This window comes from Barbatula barbatula (assembly GCF_947034865.1).
Source record: "Barbatula barbatula genome assembly, chromosome: 8".
Classification (NCBI taxonomy): domain Eukaryota; kingdom Metazoa; phylum Chordata; class Actinopteri; order Cypriniformes; family Nemacheilidae; genus Barbatula; species Barbatula barbatula.
Window position 1 is genome coordinate 13,505,924 of NC_136771.1, and position 19,275 is coordinate 13,525,198.

General features: G+C 42.2%; 1 protein-coding gene across 1 annotated transcript; it reads right to left on the reverse strand.

Annotated features, from left to right (window-relative positions):
• Nucleotides 1-1,423: 1,423 nt before the first annotated feature.
• LOC306897126 (metal transporter CNNM2-like) lies at nucleotides 1,424-19,275 on the reverse strand (the record flags this gene model as incomplete). Its single annotated transcript, XM_079461610.1, has 4 exons — nucleotides 1,424-1,633; nucleotides 3,317-3,495; nucleotides 18,538-18,631; nucleotides 19,078-19,275. 4 exons carry the CDS (start codon nucleotides 19,273-19,275, stop codon nucleotides 1,424-1,426), a joined length of 681 nt encoding a protein of 226 aa, XP_079317736.1.

Genomic DNA, 19,275 nt, shown 5'->3' on the forward strand with positions numbered 1-19,275 from the left:
GTGCCAAGCAGTGGCTGTATGTGGTACTAACCCATGTATGTAGAAATATTAATAAGAAACAATGAGCAATGCAATCATGCTGTTTATCAGCTGATGTAAAAGTAACCTTTTAATTCCGTTGAGCATAAGAAAAACTATACGGCTAAATCTTAAAAGCTGCCCGAATCAGACTAACCACAAAGTCTGACATTGTGAGCAGGGGTCACGCAGATGCCGCCTTAAAGACACAGATTAGTAAGGGAAACTACAGTTTGGCTCTCATAGGAAATTAGTTTGCACTGAAAAAGCGTGAGACTTCTTGAAATAAACTACCATTTTGGTCGACGTTGGGAATAAACGTGAGCTAAATATCACTTTATGCATAGCAGGAGCATCCAGTGTTTGTATAAATAAAGAGACAGAGGTAATGAACACAAGTACAGCCATTTAAACACTATGGAACCTTTCTTCCAGATGTGTGAATAGTACCACAATTTAATGGTTTTAATTTATTTTAGTAAATGTTTTGGTAAAAAAATTTAACTAGTTGAGAACTGGAATTGCACAGATGCATACTGTCTCTCTCTCTCACATGCAATTCGGATAGGTCTGTCATCTTTCAACTTTGAAAGCATTCAGCTTTAAACAAGTTTTTAACATCTTTAAGCAGATGGGACCGGTTCATCCTCACAAATAAGAACTAATCTCTAATTTACAATACGATAATCATAATACATCATCTTTAGCATTGATGATTTTTAATGCAATATGATTTATTTGAAAAAGGTATAAAGGGTACTGTAGGATTTACCACATTTAGAACTATAAAATAATTTGATATGTAAAAGACCCTCACCAGTACTGTACACATACAATGATGAATTTGTAACTATATATATATATACTGTATATAAATATATATAAATATATATATATATATATACATATATATCAGCATTAGCCTGAAATCAGTGACACTCATAGAGGCACACACATAGAGGCATAACTTTACAGAGAAGTGTTTGCATGTGCCGACAATTACATCCTCAGACATGCACGTATGTACAAACACATATAAAATAAATAAATATGTGAGTTGGTAATAAGGCTCTTGGTTCACGGTTTCCTTTAAAGCGGTATTTGAATTACCGAGTTACAGCATCTGTCTTAAGTCTTTCTTTTTTCTGAACATCACAGGGGCGGTGTGAGTGGAGCTGGAGGGGCTTGTCAGAGAACGTCCATCCTCCGAACTCTTTGGTCTGGGGCACATAAACAAGAGTTCTTCTGAATGAATGAGACTGAAACGGGTCAATGCCTAGGGTAAACCCAAGCCCAGGCCACAGTAGTCCTGCACTACCATAGAGTGTGGGGTGGTGAAGCAGGTGAAGTCCAGAGGAGCGCAGCGCTTTCCGCTCTCCGCTTTGCTCCACCACCCCAGTGAGAGCTAGACTGCTCCCTCGCTGTGTCCTGTGTGGTTCAGTTTGTTGTGAGCGACACAGTTTTGCGTCTGGCTGAACAGAGCAGTGGTTTCATCAGTCACTCCATCATGGAGGTCTGTCAGAGTCATTTCAATTTTCGTGTACTCACTCTCTGACTGTGGAGTTTTGTCCATGCATGATGCCATGAGGGCGTTTTGATATTGCTGACGTGTAACCTGTCAACAACACAGATTGTTAAAGAGTACATACATATAAAATTGCTGATAAAGCGCTTTGTTATAAGTAATAGTGCCTTATTAATATAGATCTTTGTTCTTAGTTTCTTTGTGCTGGCTAAATAATGACAATATTGCCCGGCTGATGGTGTTTATGGTAGAAAAGTGTCAGTATCATGTATTGTCATTAATCAATACTCTGCTTTGTTAAAAACATAGAGTAATATAAATGGGACGTTTACATAAATAGACCAGTGCCCACCAGCCTTCCTAGCAGGTGCTGCACATGTCTCCTTTATCAGTCACTCAATTCTGGGCATTGTTCACTAAGAATCCCTTCAACTGGACTTGGTTAGTGAAGGAATAGGGGGAGAAATTATGGGGTATAGACAGTTTCAAATTTAATGTGCATTGCACGCTTCTGTGGCCTAAATTTTACTTCGGCACACACCCGCAAAAAAGTCCCTGTAGATTATTTCTGATAACAAGAAAAATAAATTACATTAGATAGCAAGTTAAAAGTATTTCTAGCAAGTATTAAGGTTGAAGTATGGTCCGTCCGGACAATTCTTGTCATCAGAAGGGTCCGCAGCCGTCCGCACACAGAGCATTTCTTGATACTGCGTGGACGTATCGCGCACAACAGCGCATGCATTCACTAGTGCACTAGTCCGCAAGGGGTAACAACACACGCAGAAAGTGTGCAATGTGCAGTTGTTGAAGAGGAACGATACAAAAGCAACACGCTGAAACCAAGAACAGTAACCTAAGAAGCAAATCCTTTTCCAAATGGTATGGTTGTAGGTCTTTTTATCTTGCTGTTTGCTCGGATTGTTTGCAAAGGCAATGACTTCCTCTATCGTTAATTTGCAGTGGGTCTGTGAATGAGGCGACTAAGCGCTGCCCTCTGACGGTCTGGTAGAGCACACATACACATTTGTTCTGCGCATGTGTTGAACTCGGACGTCTGCACTTAATCCATGATGAGTATGCGCAAGAAGCTGTGCGGACACGTTTGTACGCGAGACAGACACGGACGCGGAAAGTCAAGTATGCCCGGGCCTTTATTTTGGGTTACCAGTAGCAGAACTGTTACTTGGCTAAAATTAAATGCGACAGAGTTACAGGACCCATTCAACAAATTGTTTAAAAAAAATATATATATATACAATTAAATTCAACAAATTGTTTATTTAATACAGTTATTATACGATAAAATATGAATATAAACTACTATTAATTTAAATTGATTAAATTATAAATAGTTGGACACAGGCGTGTGTCCAATGAAACTGTCTATAAACCACTTCAAAGTCATAAACATAGCTGGTCCAACGTTGGTCCAAAACAACTGTCTGTTTGAGTTTTTTAACACAACACAAACCTTTGAACAAAATACAATAACCAACACAACATTTATAAACGAATCAAAATAGTAAATTCATTTATTTAAGGACTAAAGGACTATACTGACAAAGGTGATTGGAGGGGATATGGCACTCACTTCTCATGTCTTTCTCTAGTCATTAGCAGAAACATTTATCCAAATTACCAGCCCGAGCATCACGACCAGCACTCATTTGCTGCATTAAAAACTTCCAGCGGTTATCATGTTAATGTGAAGTGCAAAATGATTTAATGGACAAAATATGTGATTGTGTGTTTTGCAGTTCTACTGTTTACCTTAATATACTGTAGGTCTGACACTGCTCTGACAGAATAGTCTGGCACATAGATCTGCATGAAGGCGTTGAGCTGGTTATAACTGCTGCCCAAGGACGGTGTGATGGCTTCAATCCTCTCACTACGGTTTAATGAGTCTGAATGGTTCAGTCCAAATGACCGAGGGGGGGATTTGTTATCTGCACAGGAAAAATAGAATGATATAATTAAATGCACAGCAGCATGACATTGGTAAACACATTAGGCATATAGGAAATGATCTGGGTGGCTCATCAGTCTAAATAGTATGATTACATAATGTAATATACCCAAATCTATTGGCTGAAATACAAACGTTGTTGCTAAGCACTGTTTTTGTGATTTATTTGTTCAGATGAACACAAAATTACATATTTGAAAGAATTTGGGAAAGCTAATATTTCTGCACTTTTGACTACCATTTTAGTGTTTTCTACTATTGTATCAAGTGATGTCCAAGAAATGTTAGTTGCTAACATTTTTCCAAATATCTTTGTGTTCAGCAGAACAAAGAAATGAATACAGCTTTGTAACAAGTTGGGGGGTAATTAATTCATCATAATACTGATGAAATGAAACTGAAAAAATGGAACCATGCTTATTCTCCACATGGCATGGCAATAATTGTTCAAATAGAACATTTAGCTTATGTATTTAATGCATATTGTTGTCATTGCAACATGACAATTTGATTTGTATATTGGAAAAAAACTGCAACCATAATAGGTCACTACTATCAAAGCTTTTTTGTGTAACGCTTCACAATTCAATTTTAACCATAAAATGCAAATGCAAAAATGAAAAATTTAAACAAGATGTTGGTTTCTTTTTTGGGGTTACTGAATTTTTCTCTCATTTTTTACTTTTACTTTTACTAAATTGTGACTAAAACAAATGATAATTTAAATAAATTGAAACTATCCAGTTACTGTTCTTGCTTCTTTTTTGTCTTGCCATTTGCGCTGTGGGCTATACCATTAGAACGGGGGTGTTGCTACCCTTTTTTTATAGCTAAGTATCATTTCCACAAATGTAAATTTTCAAACAGCAAACCGTTTCATAATTAAAATGAAAATGTACTTTGAATCTATTGAATACTCTACAAATAGGACAATGGATTTGTTTAAGGAATCAAACTGGACTGAAAGATCCTGGCTTGTATTTATTGTTTTATGTATTGTAAATTGATGACAAATGATGTATTGTAATGTACTAAGCAATGAATGAAAATAAAAAAGAGGGAAAAAAACTTTTCTGGTCGCCACAACGTAAATTTGCTCACAAGATTACGTTGGCGTTACATAAAAGTCACCTATTTTGTCTAGCTGGGACTGTTTTATATTAAATGGATGGCACGGCACAGACTGGCGGTCTTTCTCAGTGCACCATGCTCAGCCTATTTACGTGTTTTATCTAAAACGGAAAAAAGTAAAGTGAAATCTTGGCCATCCTGCATCAGGATAAGACCTGGAAGTTGAACTCACGCAAACATACGTCTGGTGTGCAGTACCTGCCAGTTTTTACCGCGAATGGCTGTTTTCCTCACCAGGTGCGCACTGCCGTTCCCTATCGATACTTCAGTGGTACTGCGTAGCAGGATGCTATGGGGAAAACTCTGCAGCCTGGATGAGTATTTTCTGCCAGGGTGCAGTTAAGCCCCTCGGCAGCGGACTTCACCATTTTTTCCGGTAGTTCACGAGGAACTTACCAGGTCATGGCGCGCCCCCATTCAGCTCGTCTAATACCCTATTCTTCCTCCGGTCTCACCACGATTGATGGAGGAAAAGGCTACGAGAGGCTGCCTCCCCTCGATGAGTCTGTGGCCGCACACTTATGTTTGCCCAATGCCATTGGATGGACGGCAAAAGCAGCCCACCCGTCTAAGCTGTGTAAGACGAGTTTAGGCCTCACTGGATGCTCCTTATCGACCGCCATGGCAGTGCTCCCAGGATAAACTCCTCCAGAGAATGGATGAGTCTGGGGGCGACCCGGCATCCTACAGAGATCTGTGTAGTGCAAAGGATCATGCTCTACACGCCACCAAGGCCACGGCCCAGGTGATACATGGCCAGTCTCGTGGTGCTCGAGCGCCACCACCCTGAGACTCAAGTGAGTTAGAGGAAGGACCCAGGTCTCGCTGCGGCCGGACCTCCCTCCAAAACACAAACTTTGTCAGAAAAAGAGCAATCTTCCTCTTTCCACAGGAATCAAACCCCCGCCAGGTGGTTTGCCCCCGCAAAACACTCAACCCCTTGCCACAGGGGCCAAGGCCTGGAAGGCCATCCCCAGGATTTCGGATTGGGTTCTTGGGATTTTAGCGACAGGCTCTACACTCCAGTTCGCTTGCAGGCCCCCGCGTTTCCGAGAGGTGCTTCCCACCCGATTGTAGGTCGGAGACGGTTGAGGTGATGAACTTGCTGAGAAAAGAAGCCATAGAGATGGTTCCCCCAGCCCGGGTCAAGTCAGGCTTCTACAGCCTGAGACGACTCTATAACTTTAAGTGGTCTGTCTTTTTCGCCTGGTGTGCAGCCCACGGCACAAACCCGGAATCTTGAAATGTAGCATTGATACCGTCCTACCTGCAGGAGCTGCTGGAAAAGGGTCTTTCTCCTTCCACGCTCAAGGTATATGTGGCAGCCATTTCGGCTTCCCACGTCCCAATAGCAGGCCAAACAGTGGGAAAGAACAATCTCGTGCTTGTTGCACTCTGTTTGCCCTGCCTTTCTAGAATTTGTGCCTGACGACACTAAGGTGGTCCTCAAACCGAGACACCACAAGGCGTTCATTTGCATAGGGCATATGGGTTCTGGTGGTTATATAAGTCTGCATTAGCGAGTGAAGATAAGGAGGTACCAAATCAGTGGTGGAGCTGAATTTGATGCGAGCGACTATAAGTTACAATGAAGAGAGGAGTGATGTGTGCTCTCTTCGGTTCATTGAAGACCACTCTTGCCACTGCATTCTGATCATCTGTAGAGGTTTTTTTTGTGCAAGAAGGTAGACCAGGCAGTAGCGATTTGCAGTAGTCCAGTCTGGACAGAACAAGAACCTGGACTAGGACTCGCGTAACATGCTCGGATAGGATAGGTCTTATTTTCCTAATATTGTAGAGGATGAATCTACAGGACCGGGTGATGCTGGCAACCTGAACTGTGAAGTTAACCTGATCATCGATCACCACTCCTAGGTTTCTGGCCATTTTGAAAGATGTGATGGTTGATGACCCCAGTTGAATGGAGAAGTTGTGTCTGTTTTGCAAGGTTTAGCTGCAGGTGGTGGTCCTTCATCCAAAACGAAATGTCGGCTAGGCATGCTGAAATGCGTGCAGAAACAGTAGGATCGTCAGGCTAAAATGACAGCTGGAGTTGTGTATTGTCCACATAGCAGTGATAGGAAAAGCCATGTTTCAGAATGACAGATCCTAGGGATGTCATGTATACAGAAAATAGCAACGGATCAAGCACTGACCCCTGAGGCATCCCTGTGTTGAGATGTTGGGACTGAGAGTCCTCACCTGTCCGAGATACTCTAAATGACCTACCTGAGAGGTGAACCGACAGAGACAGCCATAGCCTAGAGGGTCGACAGGAGGATGAGTTGGTTAATAAGGTGGCAGATAGTCCAGTAGGATAAGTACAGATGAGCTAGAGGCGGCTCAGTTGCAGGGCTTCTATGACAGAGAACAGCGCAGTCTCAGTGGAATGACTGCTCTTGAAACCAAAGTGGTTGCTGTCCAGGAGGTTGTTCTGCGTGAAAAAGGACAACACCTTCAAGAGTTTTGCCAATAAAGAGAAGGAGAGTTACTGATCTGTAGTTCTCTAACAGTGCAGGATTAAGAGTGGCTCTCTTCATTAGTGGGGTTATATGGGCCTCTTTGTCAGAGCGGGAACAACCGATGGAGAGATGGCCTGGAGGAGATGAGTGGGGATGTGATCTAGAGGGCAGGTAGTTGGGTGGTTAGAAGACTTGACCTTCGAAACCTTATCTTGAGATAGTAGAGGGAAGGAAGGGAGCAAGCATGTGTCTGGGGTTTGGCAGTGATCAAGAGGCGGCGGTCCAGAGAACTGTCTGCTGATGGTGGCCATTTTCTTTACGAAAAAAGATGCAAAATCATTAGCTGTTATGTCCAATAGGGGCGAGGGGGTAGGCGGGCAAAGAAGAGAAGAGAAGGTTTTTAAGAGAGTGAGAGAGTCAGGCGAGTTATTGATTTTAGCGTGGTAGTACTGAGTTCCCATTCTTTACGAAAAAAGATGCAAAATCATTAGCTGTTAAGTCCAATAGTGGTGTGGGGTTAAGTGGGCAAAGAAGAGAAGAGAAGGTTTTTAAGAGAGTGCGAGAGTCAGGCGAGTTATTGATTTTAGTGTGGAAGTACTGAGTTCCCATTATGTCGGCCTCTCGACGTTGTGTTGAACCGACATCATCTTCTGACTAGTTCAAATTTGCGAATTAAATTTGCATGCCGGACTCTGCCCCGGATATCCGGGTATAAAGGGGAGACAGCGTGCTGCATTCACCTTTTGTTCTTCGGAGTCCTTGCAGCTGATGACAATCTACAAATTGCTGGATTCTACAACGCAGTGCAGCAGAGTGACTTCCCATGGGCATCTTTGCATTTCCAGAGGTGTTTTTCTAAAAGAGCTAATTTTCTAAGTGTGGCATGGCCCGCTGCTCTCATGGGTGAAACACACTCATTGAGGAAGGGGACGGACATGATGTCTGCCTCAGGTGTTCGTTGATACGTCTTGGCGGATTATGGATTGCGATTCAGATGTTGCGGGTGGACCCAGGGAGACTGACCACCATTTGGCCCAACCCCAGCCATTCCATTGCTGACTGGTCAGACTGGGATGGTCCCTGTCCCATCCCAACACCTGCTGGGCCCCTTTGGGTGCTTTCGAGGGATGGGCATGTCAGTACAGGGTCCTACCATTCGGTCTGTCCCTGTCTCCACGGGTCTTTACGAAGATCATGGAAGTCGCCCTCACTCCCCTCAGGGAGAGAGGTGTGCGCATGCTCAACTATCTCAACGACTGGCTTATCTTGGCTCATTCAAAATATCTTTCGTGTACACACAGGGACCTGCTGCTCTGGTACCTAGACCGTTTGGGATAACAGGTCAACCGGGGAAAGAGCCAGCTCTCCCTTGCGCAAAGCACCTTTTTTCTCGGTATGGAACACGTCTCCATTACAGCACGCTCACTTCCTCAGGCAGCATCCAGCGGTCCCCCTGAAATAATTTCAGAGACTCCTAGGACACCTCCTCCTGTGGAGTCAACAGGTGACGAAGTCCCTGCATGCCACATGCATACTGGGCGACCTTAACCAGACAGCCGACACGCTCTCTCATCAGTCGACGCCTCATGGAGAGTGGCGACTCCAACCCTGCATAGTACGGCTCATTTGGGTGCAGTTCGGGCAGGCACAGGTGGACCTGTTCACCTCCCTGGACACCACCCATTGCCTGCTGTGGTACTCCCTGATGAGGGCCCCTTTGGCATGGATACCCTAGCGCACAGCTGGCCGCAGGACAAGCGGAAGTGAGCCTCATTGCACAGGTCCTGTGCAAGGTCTGGGAAGAGGAGCATCAAGTGCTACATGTTGCGACCCAACCGCACTTGGTTCTTGAAGCTATTGCTCCTGACAACCACTCCCCCCTGGCCGATTCCCCTGACGAAGGCCCTTCTCTCGCAGGGGAAGGGCACGTTGTGGCATCCGAAACCAGACCTCTGGAACCTCCATGTCTGGCGGCTGTACGCCTTTAATGGCGCCTCTTCTCGTCCTGGTGTTCTTCTCGAAGAGAAGTAGCGTGGAACTGCTCGATCGGGAACGTCCTGTCCTTCCTGCAGGAGAGGCTGGAGAGTAATCTCTCCCCTTCCCCACTGCTGAGTGTACACAAGTGTATGTAGCCGCCAAGTACACAAGTGTTTGTACCAGTTGCTGGTAAGCCTCTAGGGCAGCATGACCTGATCATTAGGTTCCTTAGGGGCGCGAGAAGGCTAAATCCGCCTAGTCCGCGCTCCGTACCCTCTTGGGACCTTGAGGTGGGCCTTTCGATCCCTTCAGAGCCCGCTCTTCCTTTACTTACAATGAAGACGGCTCTCCTGCTGGCACTCGCGTCCATCAAGAGGGTAAGGGACCTGCAAGCATTGTCCGTGTCCACTGATTGCCTAAATTTCGGGCCCGGTGACTCTAACGTGATCCTGAGACCCTGGCCTGCCTATGTGCCCAAAGTTCCTTTGGAAACGACTCCCCTTCGGGACCAGTTGGAGAGTTTGCAGGTGTTCCCCAACCCCATCCGTGTTGTGTCCTGTACACACTGCAGCTCTACTTGGACTGCACGCAGAGCTTCAGGAGCTCTGAGCAGCTCTTTGTCTGTTTTGGAAGTCAGCAAAAGGGGAGGGCTGTCTCCAAACAGAGTTGGCGCACTGGATCGTGGACGCCGTCGCTACAGCGTACTGGTCCCACTGGCAGTGAGGGCACACTCTGCTGGGGGTGTAGCCTCCTCGTGGGCACTGGTTCAGGGCGCCTCTCTGGCAGATATCTGTAGAGCTGCGGGTAGGGCTACGCCCAACACCTTTGCAAGGTTTTACAACCTCCGCGTGGAACTGGTGTCAGCTCGTGTCTTGCATAGTACCAACAGGTAAGACCGGTGGACGGTAGGGTGTACGCCTACGAAAACGCCTCCCCCCCCCTTCCCAGTTGGGTCAGTGCGCTATTTCTGCGTGAAGCGGCACAGTGCTGTGGCGTTTTCTATTGGAACCCCATCTGTCCGTTTCGACACAACGTCGAGAGACAGACAGAAAGGGAGCGTCTCGGTTAAGTAACCTCTGTCCCTCATGCCACAACACTTGACGTGTGCAGCGGGGAAACCTGGGAGTGATGAGTAGAGCATCATCATGTGTAGATAAGGTCTAGTTGATTACCAGATTCATGGGTTGCTGAAGTGGGGACTCACTTGAGGTCAAACGACGCAGTCAGGTTGTTGAAGTCAGCAGCCTGTGGTTTTTCAAGGTTGATGTTGAAGTCTCTAAGTACCACCAGAGGAGTACCAATTGGGGAAGCATGACAGAAGCGTATCCAACTCCTCCAAGAATGGTCCAATGTGACCTGGGGACAATTAGTATTACCACCGGAAGAGGAGCTGGATGACCCAACGCGAAGCGATTCCTATCTGCATCGCTGCCGGCAGTTTGTTTGTATCACTGCACTTGTGCACACTGCACACAAACAATGTGGTTTTAATATTAGTGTATTTTATTATCGTTACTTATCACTGTCGTTACAAACATATCCTGATATCTCAATAACCCTGTTCTGGTTATTAACTTGAAGATCTTATCTCAAGGCCATTAGCATAGCCTTACCGTGCTAGCTTGCTTTCTGTTTACACTGTTGAATATCATTTTTCCTTCCAGTTGTCTTGTGTGCTAACTGTGATATAGTTTTTATAAATAACTGGGCAGACCTGTTTTGAGGGCAGACCTGACCTATTGAAAAGTGGCGGTCTCCATCCCTCCTGGGCTGGTGCTTTCCTCCTGTCTAGAAATATGACACATAGTCTTAATGGTTAAACTTGACTCACTGGGGCACAGGTCAGGAAGCAGACGGAATGGCATAACCAACAGTCTGCTTGCCATCTCACGTCGCAGAATAATGCTTTTGCACAGATTTCAAACAAACTTCTTTCACGTTGTCATTATGGGGTTTGTTTGTAGAATTTTGGGGAAAATTATTAATTGAATACATTTTGGAATAAGGCTGTAACATGACAAAATGTGGAAAAAGTGAAGCGCTGTGAATACTTCCGGATGCACTGTTCATCATCAAAATCAACAACATGCATGCTAGACCCTATACCTACAAAACTACTCAAAGAGATGCTCCCAGAAATTATAGATCCTCTTCTTAGCATTATTAACTCATCTCTGACACTAGGACATGTGGCTTGTCCTTGTAAAAAAAACCTAGAGAACTAGTTCGAATCTACCTTTCATATCTAAAGTTCTGGAAAAGTAGTCTCAACTCAATTATGTTCCTTCCTCCAAAGGAATGACATCAATGAAGATTTCCAGTCTGGATTTAGAGCACATCACAGTACAGAGACTGCTTTGAGCAGAGTTACAAATTATCTGCTTTTGGCATCTGACCAAAGTTGTATCTCCTTATAGTTGCTGCTAGATCTTAGTGCTGCATTCGACACCATTGACTACAGCACGCTCCTACATAGACTCGAAAATGATGTCGGCATTAAGGGAATAGCTTTAAAATGGTTTAGATTTTATATATCTGACCGTTTTCAATATGTAGCAATAAACACTGAGGTGACACGCAAATTGCAAGTCCAGTACGGTGTACCATAGGGCTCAGTGTTAGGGCCTTTGCTCTTCGCATTATACATGCTACCTCTAGGAGATATAATAAAGCGACACAGAGTTAGCTTTCACTGTTATACTGATAATACGCAACTTTATATTTCCTCGAAGCCTCATGAAAAACAGCAATTCCATCGAATAGTGTAGTGTAGGAATGCATAGTCGATATAAGAAACTGGATGAGTAACAATTTTTAATTACTGAACTCGGACAAAACAAAAGTTTTACTTATTGGACCGAAAACCCCCATACGTAACAACCAAGAATACTGCTTATCAATTGATGTATGTTCCATAAAACCCTCATCTTAAGCAAGGAATCTTGGCGTTTTATTCCATAGTACTCTTTCATTTGAGAACCGTGTCGCCAACCCCTGTAAAATTGCGTTTTTCCATCTTAAAAATATATCTACCTCATATGCTGTCACCATCAGATGTAGAGAAGTTAATTCATGCATTTATAACATCAAGACTAGATAACTGTAATGCACTATTAGGTGGTTGCCCTGCAGGCTTAATACAAAACCTCAAACTGGTCCAAAATGCGGCACCTCAAGTTCTTACACGGACAAAAAAGTATGAGCATATTAGCCTGGTTCTGTCAACCTTGCACTGGTTACCTGTAAAGCATTGCATTAACTTTAAAATCTTGCTTATTGCCTATATAGCCCACCATGGTTTAGCTCAGTGTTTCTCAAACTTTTTCTGCCATTCCCCATTTGGAGGTAGAGAAGGGTTTCCGAGCCCCACCTTTCCCCAACAAAATGGTAAAACACTTCCATTTACATTTATGCGCTTGGCATAATACAATTGTATCTACGTATGTGCAATCCTTGGGATCAAACCCATGACCTTAGTGTTGCTAGCACCATGCGCTAAGCACTGAGCAACAGGAAAGCGTTGGCTGGGTTTTGTCTGCTGGTTTTCTTTTCATTCCACGTCACAAACTTATCCATTGCAAACTTTTATACTTGCCACCACCTACTGCCTCTCCACATTGTGCCACTTGAATTAACATCCCGTCATGAAATCGTTCTCCAAGACTACTGTGGTTCCGTGTGACATTTTCTTTGCAGTCTGATGTTGTTTTATGTAAGGCTTACATTAAAATGTGTCGTTGTTTTGTTTTGAGTGCACGGCCAATAAATAAAGGAATTCATAAAAATTACCCAATTTCCTCCCGTTTGTCGCGCCCCATCTGTCATGTCTCTATTCTCCACCAGTGGGGCCCGCCCCACACTTTGAGAAATGCTGGTTTTGCTTCTCCTCAGATCAACCTGAACCAGGAACACTTCCAATAACAACTGATGTATTTGTTGCATCAAAGAGTGCAGAACAGTACTCTACTCTGAGGCAGTCTTTTCTCATTGTTCCAAGGTTACCAGAGCCGGCAGGACGCAGTTCATGCCCAGACCTGACAAAAGCATAGATGATAGAGCTGGATAAAGAAGGACGCTGCGACTTGACACGTCTTCATTACAAAATGTCAGTTGCTATTAGATTATTAATGATAATCTTAAATCAAATTCTTTTATTTTCCTTGTTGTGCAAGCACTGTCGAGCTTGTGCAGAGGCTCCAGCATTTGCCAGAGGGGAACTGGAATCCCCTGGTCAGGCCTGGTTTCCCTCTGAGATTTTTTTCTCCAATGGAGTTTTGGGTTCCTCGCCCCATTTGCATACTGTTTTGTAATGTTTGCCTGGCCGGGGGCTGCTAGAATTTTAAAGTTTTATTTAATTAACACTGCATATAGGAATTTATAGTCTCTTTAATATATGACCTGTGTTTCTCTCTCCCTATCTTGGGTGTGTGGTTCTAGGTGATGGCCCCTGTTGTGCGTGTTAGTGTGTCTGCGTGTGTGTACGTGGTGTGTTTTGTGTGTGGGTTTTTCTGAATCCTATCTGTCTTCTGTGTTTTCACCTTTTTTGTTTTAACTTGTATAACCTTATATGTTTTGCTTATAGTCAATACGTTTTCTTGTACAGCTGCTTTGTAAAAAAAGTGCTATATAAATAAAGTTGACTTGACTTGACAATAGATAACTACAACATGAGTTTTAACAGGGTGGATGACAGAAACAGCATGTAACTCGAAGGAGATGTTGTCACGTGAGGTTGCCAAGCTGTTTGAATTTCCAGTCGTTAGGTATAAGTAGACCGGTTCCTCCACCTCTCCCTGATATGCGTGGACTGTGGGAGAAAGTGTAGTTATTGGGGAGGGCAGGCAGTGTGGCAGTGTCCTCTTGCTTGATCCAAGTTTCAGTAAGTACTAAAAGAGAAAGACCAGAATGTTTAGCAAATTCTGGTTTGGTCTCTGAGTTAGCGACTTTGGTTTAAACTTCTTAACGTCCTTGCAGTACCGCGCACCGGATGCGTAGAGTATAGTATTTTGTGGCCAAAAAGGGAAAGCGATGCGCATCTGGGTGACGCAGAAAGAAAAAACAGATGCGGACAGGCATGGATTTTTTCATAGATTGCGATTATAAAAAGGTAAATGAATACACCTTCAAAAAACTTTAATTAAACTAAAACTTGAGATTTATATGGGTGCAAGACGGAGTGATCACTCCAGAACCATCAGAGCCACACAATGAGCCTACTGAAAAATACCATCAGCCTGTGCCGTCCATCTAACAGTTGCAGTCCACATCCCAGTGCTAACAGTACGGCCCACAGCGCAAATGGCAAAACAGAAAACAAAACAAAATCGGTTAGTTTTTATTTGTTTAAATTATCATTTGTTGAATCACAATTAAGCAAAAGTAAAATGAAAATCTATTAACAAAGTCATCCCAAAAAATAAAAAGACATTTCCTTTACATTTTTCATTTTTGCATTGTATGGTCTGAAAATTCAATTGTGAAGCGTGACACTTACCAAAGCTGTTTTTTTGCAACACCATTTGGTGACACTATGGTGCCAGAATGACACACTTCACCTACAGTTAGATATATACAATAATAAAGCAATATAAAATCAAAGGTAAGATAATTATTTTACATTTCGATTGTGTTTGAATGAACTTACACTTGAACTGAAATTTTATAAACAATATGTCAGAAAATAGAATGTATAGTAAATGTAAGTTACATAAGGGTTGTTTAAGTTAGAAGTGTTAAAGTGTTTTAGGGCTACTTCTGGGAAGAGAATAATACAAAGCCGTAAAGCTTTTAAAGAGTAGACTGGCTTGTTTTTAATTAAACACAGCTTATGTTTCCACTTCATAAAAAGATGTGGACACAAACGCACACACATATTGGGCTTCCATGTTTTACTGGTACTTTCCATAGATGTAATAATTTTTATAGTGTACAGACTGTATTAAAGCCCTAAATCTAATCAGAAACTTCTGCGTTTTTAGCTTTTCTAATGTACATTTAGTTTCATTGATAAGCTGTTTCCTCATGGAGTTAAAAAAAAAAGAGTGTGTCACTGTAGTGAGGTATGCGGGATGAGAGCCGGGATTCGAGGCTGTAAGCTGTATGCGCACCGGTCTCGTATCCCGGAGGATAAAAGCATAAAAGGACGAGCGGCCGGACCGTCAGTGAGAGAGGACCAAGCCTTGCTTTTAGTTATGGTTTGTTTGTGTGTGTGTGTGTGTGTGTCTGTCTATTTACGTTTATAGTTATTAATTAAAAATGTTTAAATGTTTGCCGCTTCCTGTCTCCTTCCTTCCTCTTATTGAACCGTGTTACAGTCGTCTTATAGGGTTTACCAGGACCACATACAGTATACACACATACAAATTAGTTTTTATCGGTACACTTTTTGCAGCGCCACAATATACGTACCATCAGGTACATATCGCTACATTTCAGAGACACAAAATTTCAATGGGGTGGCTAATGTAAAAAACTGTATTGGTCCAGTAGAGAATTCGAGTCAGTGTCACAATTTGCCTTTGAAACGATTTTATAAATAATTATTACTTGTACTTCAACAGATATTTTAGAGCACCTAACCCCACTCCTACCCTAAACCTAATACTACCCATTTCCCAACCACATAAACAGGCAACAAGGAAATTTAGACACGGGTCTGTTGCAAACACTGACCAAAAACAGTATAAAAGCATCACAAACAGGTCGCATTGCGTTTTGAGTCTTTTAAAGCCATACGATATCGTTGTGTGAGCACAACCTGCGCTCCAGGAATGCATCCAGTCTTGAAAAGTGTAAACTCAAGGTTAGCACGTGGCGCAATCGGAGCGGGACAGCCAATGGCGTTTCATAACGTAACTAACGTAATGACGAAACTATTCACAAGACACACCAGAGCCAATGCCATTTCACTGTCAAAGCTGAGGTTCTGGCGGAAAGTTTTGAATTCTGGCACTACGTGCAGCCGGTCTGGATCAAAGTTTTATGGTGGACAGAGAAGGGGATCGCTTTTGGGTCCGTCCGTTCTTTGGCCCCGGAACGCTAAGAATTATTGTACTTTTTGAATAAACAGAATATGTATCCGTATCGTCCTGTTCCATGTTGTGTTTTGTACAGGACAGGGCGGTTACGTACTAAATTATGAAATAATAAACGTACACAAAATACGACATCTGATTTCATTCGAAATCATTACACCCAATACAATAGGGTGTTGTCAACACTACTGTAGTTGGTGATACCTGGTTGCAATATGTACCTGATGGTACGTATTTTGTGGCTGGCGCTGCAAAAAGTGTACAGAGGTAGGAATTTCCTAGACCAGGTTGGTTTTTATACACTGTGGGAACTAAAATCCTTAGGTTGCACAGACATGTTTTTTTTATGATCCCTAATCCTCACATTAACCCTAAACCAAGCCACACAGACCATTCTGCATTTTTACATTTTCAGATAAGCATCATTTATGATGTTTAATAATAAATTGTTCAACATAACACACATATTGACACTGTTTCACATGCCACATGTTGGTTAGCACCATTTGGAATTCTAAATCTGGCCTCTTTACCACACCAGTGAAGCCACTTGCTTGAACTTAATAGATGAAGCTCTCCACACCACTCCAGACACACACACACAGAGATAATATACATTCGGACCAAAAAGTGGCATTAGAAACAACCCCCCCATGTGTGTGCGTATGTGTTATTGAGAAACATAAGAACATTTGTATTTGAAGCTCTGCAATACATTAAATTTATAAAATAGAAAAAGTATCAAGAGCAAAGTGAATAGACACACTCTGTCTGATATATGACCTGTGTTTTGACTTGCATAACCTTTTGCTTATAGTCAATGTTTTCTCGTACAGCTGCTTTGTAACAATGAAAATTGTAAAAAGCGCTATATAAATAAAGCTGACTTGACTTGACACTCTCATTCACACAAGACAGTGCAAATAAATACACTGCACACACTGACATGAGGCGGAAGAGTTGTATAATCTAATTTCACAATACTGTATCAGTACATTTTTTAACACATCACATTTTGCAACAGTGGGTACAGGTCATCAAATCTGGTTGGACAATAATTATACCAAGTGTGCTGATGCATGAAAAAAGCACTAGGAGGCTTAAAGGTATTCTTCACCCAAAAATGAATGAATGACCTTTGTTCTGATGAGCACAGAAAAATATGTGACCCTGGACCACAAAACCAGTCTTATGGGTACATTTTTCAAAATTGAGATTTATACACCACATGCAAGCTGACTAAATAAGCTTTCTATTGATATGTGGTTTGTTATGATAGGACAATATTTGGCCAAGATACAATCATTTAAAATTCTGGAATCTGAGGGTGAGAAAAATCCAAATATTGAGAAGATCATCTTTAAAGTTTTCCCGAAGTAGTCCTTAGCAACGCATATTACTAATGATGGGAAATAAATGAAACTTACACCATTGATTTACCACAACTTAGACTTTATACACACAAAATTTCATAAAAATAATTTACCAAGAACATATAAAATAACTTTGTATTCCTTCATGGCGTCATTTTCCATAACGGAGTCGAAGTGATCCAAACATTGATTGAATTCGTCGTCTTCCGGGGCATCCTCTTTTGTCAAGCCGGTCTCTGGACATTCGGTATCATCTTCCGAATTATTTGCAAAAAAAATTACTAGGTTCGTTAAATTATTGCTGTCATTAGCGTTTAGATTGAGCAAACGCGCTATTTCAGAATCCATGTTTTGAACCGTGATCATGAAGGATTGTGTACGCTGCGCACGTGACAAAATTGGCAACCAATTATAGACGCTATAGCAGGCCGTTGCTAAGAAGACTCTCGATTGGCTTACCCATGTAATGACATAGAAGAGAGTAGACGAACTTGAAAGCGGAAACTCTAAACTTTACAAAGATACCAAACATGAATGAATAGTTCTCATAGAGCGGACAGCAGCGAGTTAAGTTTGTACGCATGTTTCGGACCATTTTTTGTTCACGATATTGACCGATCCACTCACAAAAATGATGTTTTAATATATTTATGGTAGGAAATTTACAAAATATCTTCATGGAACATGATCTTTACTTAATATACTAATGATTTTTGGCATAAACATTTTTTGATCATTTTGACCCAAACAATGTATTTTCGGCTTTTGCCAGAAATATACCCGTGCGATTTACGACTGGTTTTGTGGTCCAGGGTCACATATATTTGGAAGAATCCTTATAACCAAACAGATCAACATAACACACATTATATAACTTTAACTGTGGCCAAACCAAAGCTGGGTTGATGTTACATAAAATTGTAAATATTTTATCACCATCCCATAACTTTTCACACTTTTTAGAAGCATGCAATGTTTGAGTTCAGCCAATTATTCCAGCCATTTATTCCAAGAATGTGAATGAAAGAGATTGGCTTGTGCTTACCTGCAGAAGCAGTGAGAGCCATCATCCCATATAAGGAGAAAGCTCCAGCTTCAAACTTCATCCCCTCTTTCCCGGCCTCCACCTCTACCTTCCCCTTTAGAGAACAGATCACATTAAAGAGCAACCTTTTAACTTTATTTGTACTTTTTCCACTACTATTTTGAATTATTTTTAAAGCAGATATCTTTCAAAATTTCCTTCCAGTTATTCAAGCACACCAGTACAAATGCAAAAATATTGTCTTCCTTACAATGTCTTTGTTTCTGTTAGGTTCACTTATTCATAATTTGATATTGTACGGTGTTCTATATCAGTGAATTAAAGGGGAAACAAAAAATCAGTTCAAAATCAAAATCGAGTTCAAGCATTCTGCATATAATGACCATGCACAATAAATGTTTTCTTTTGCACAGGTACCTCATGTAAAAATCTTACTATGTGTGTTAAATTCTTGTGAAAATCTCAGTTTATTCAAGGCTAATAACCTCAATCCCTGCTCACTGCGCCCTCCATGGCCCTGGACCAAACAGCCAATCTGACCTGCAAAATGAGGATGAAATAGTCCACGGGCTTGTTGCGGTGGAAGAGATAATGCTCAGCTGCTTTCTTATTTTTCTCATTATATTTGATCTCCTGGATGACGTTGGGGTGCTTGAGGAGACGCAAAAGGATCTTCTCAGACATTTGGCATGGACTGAAAGACTCAACTTCTGTGAAACAAAAGGTGAAGTTACCCAT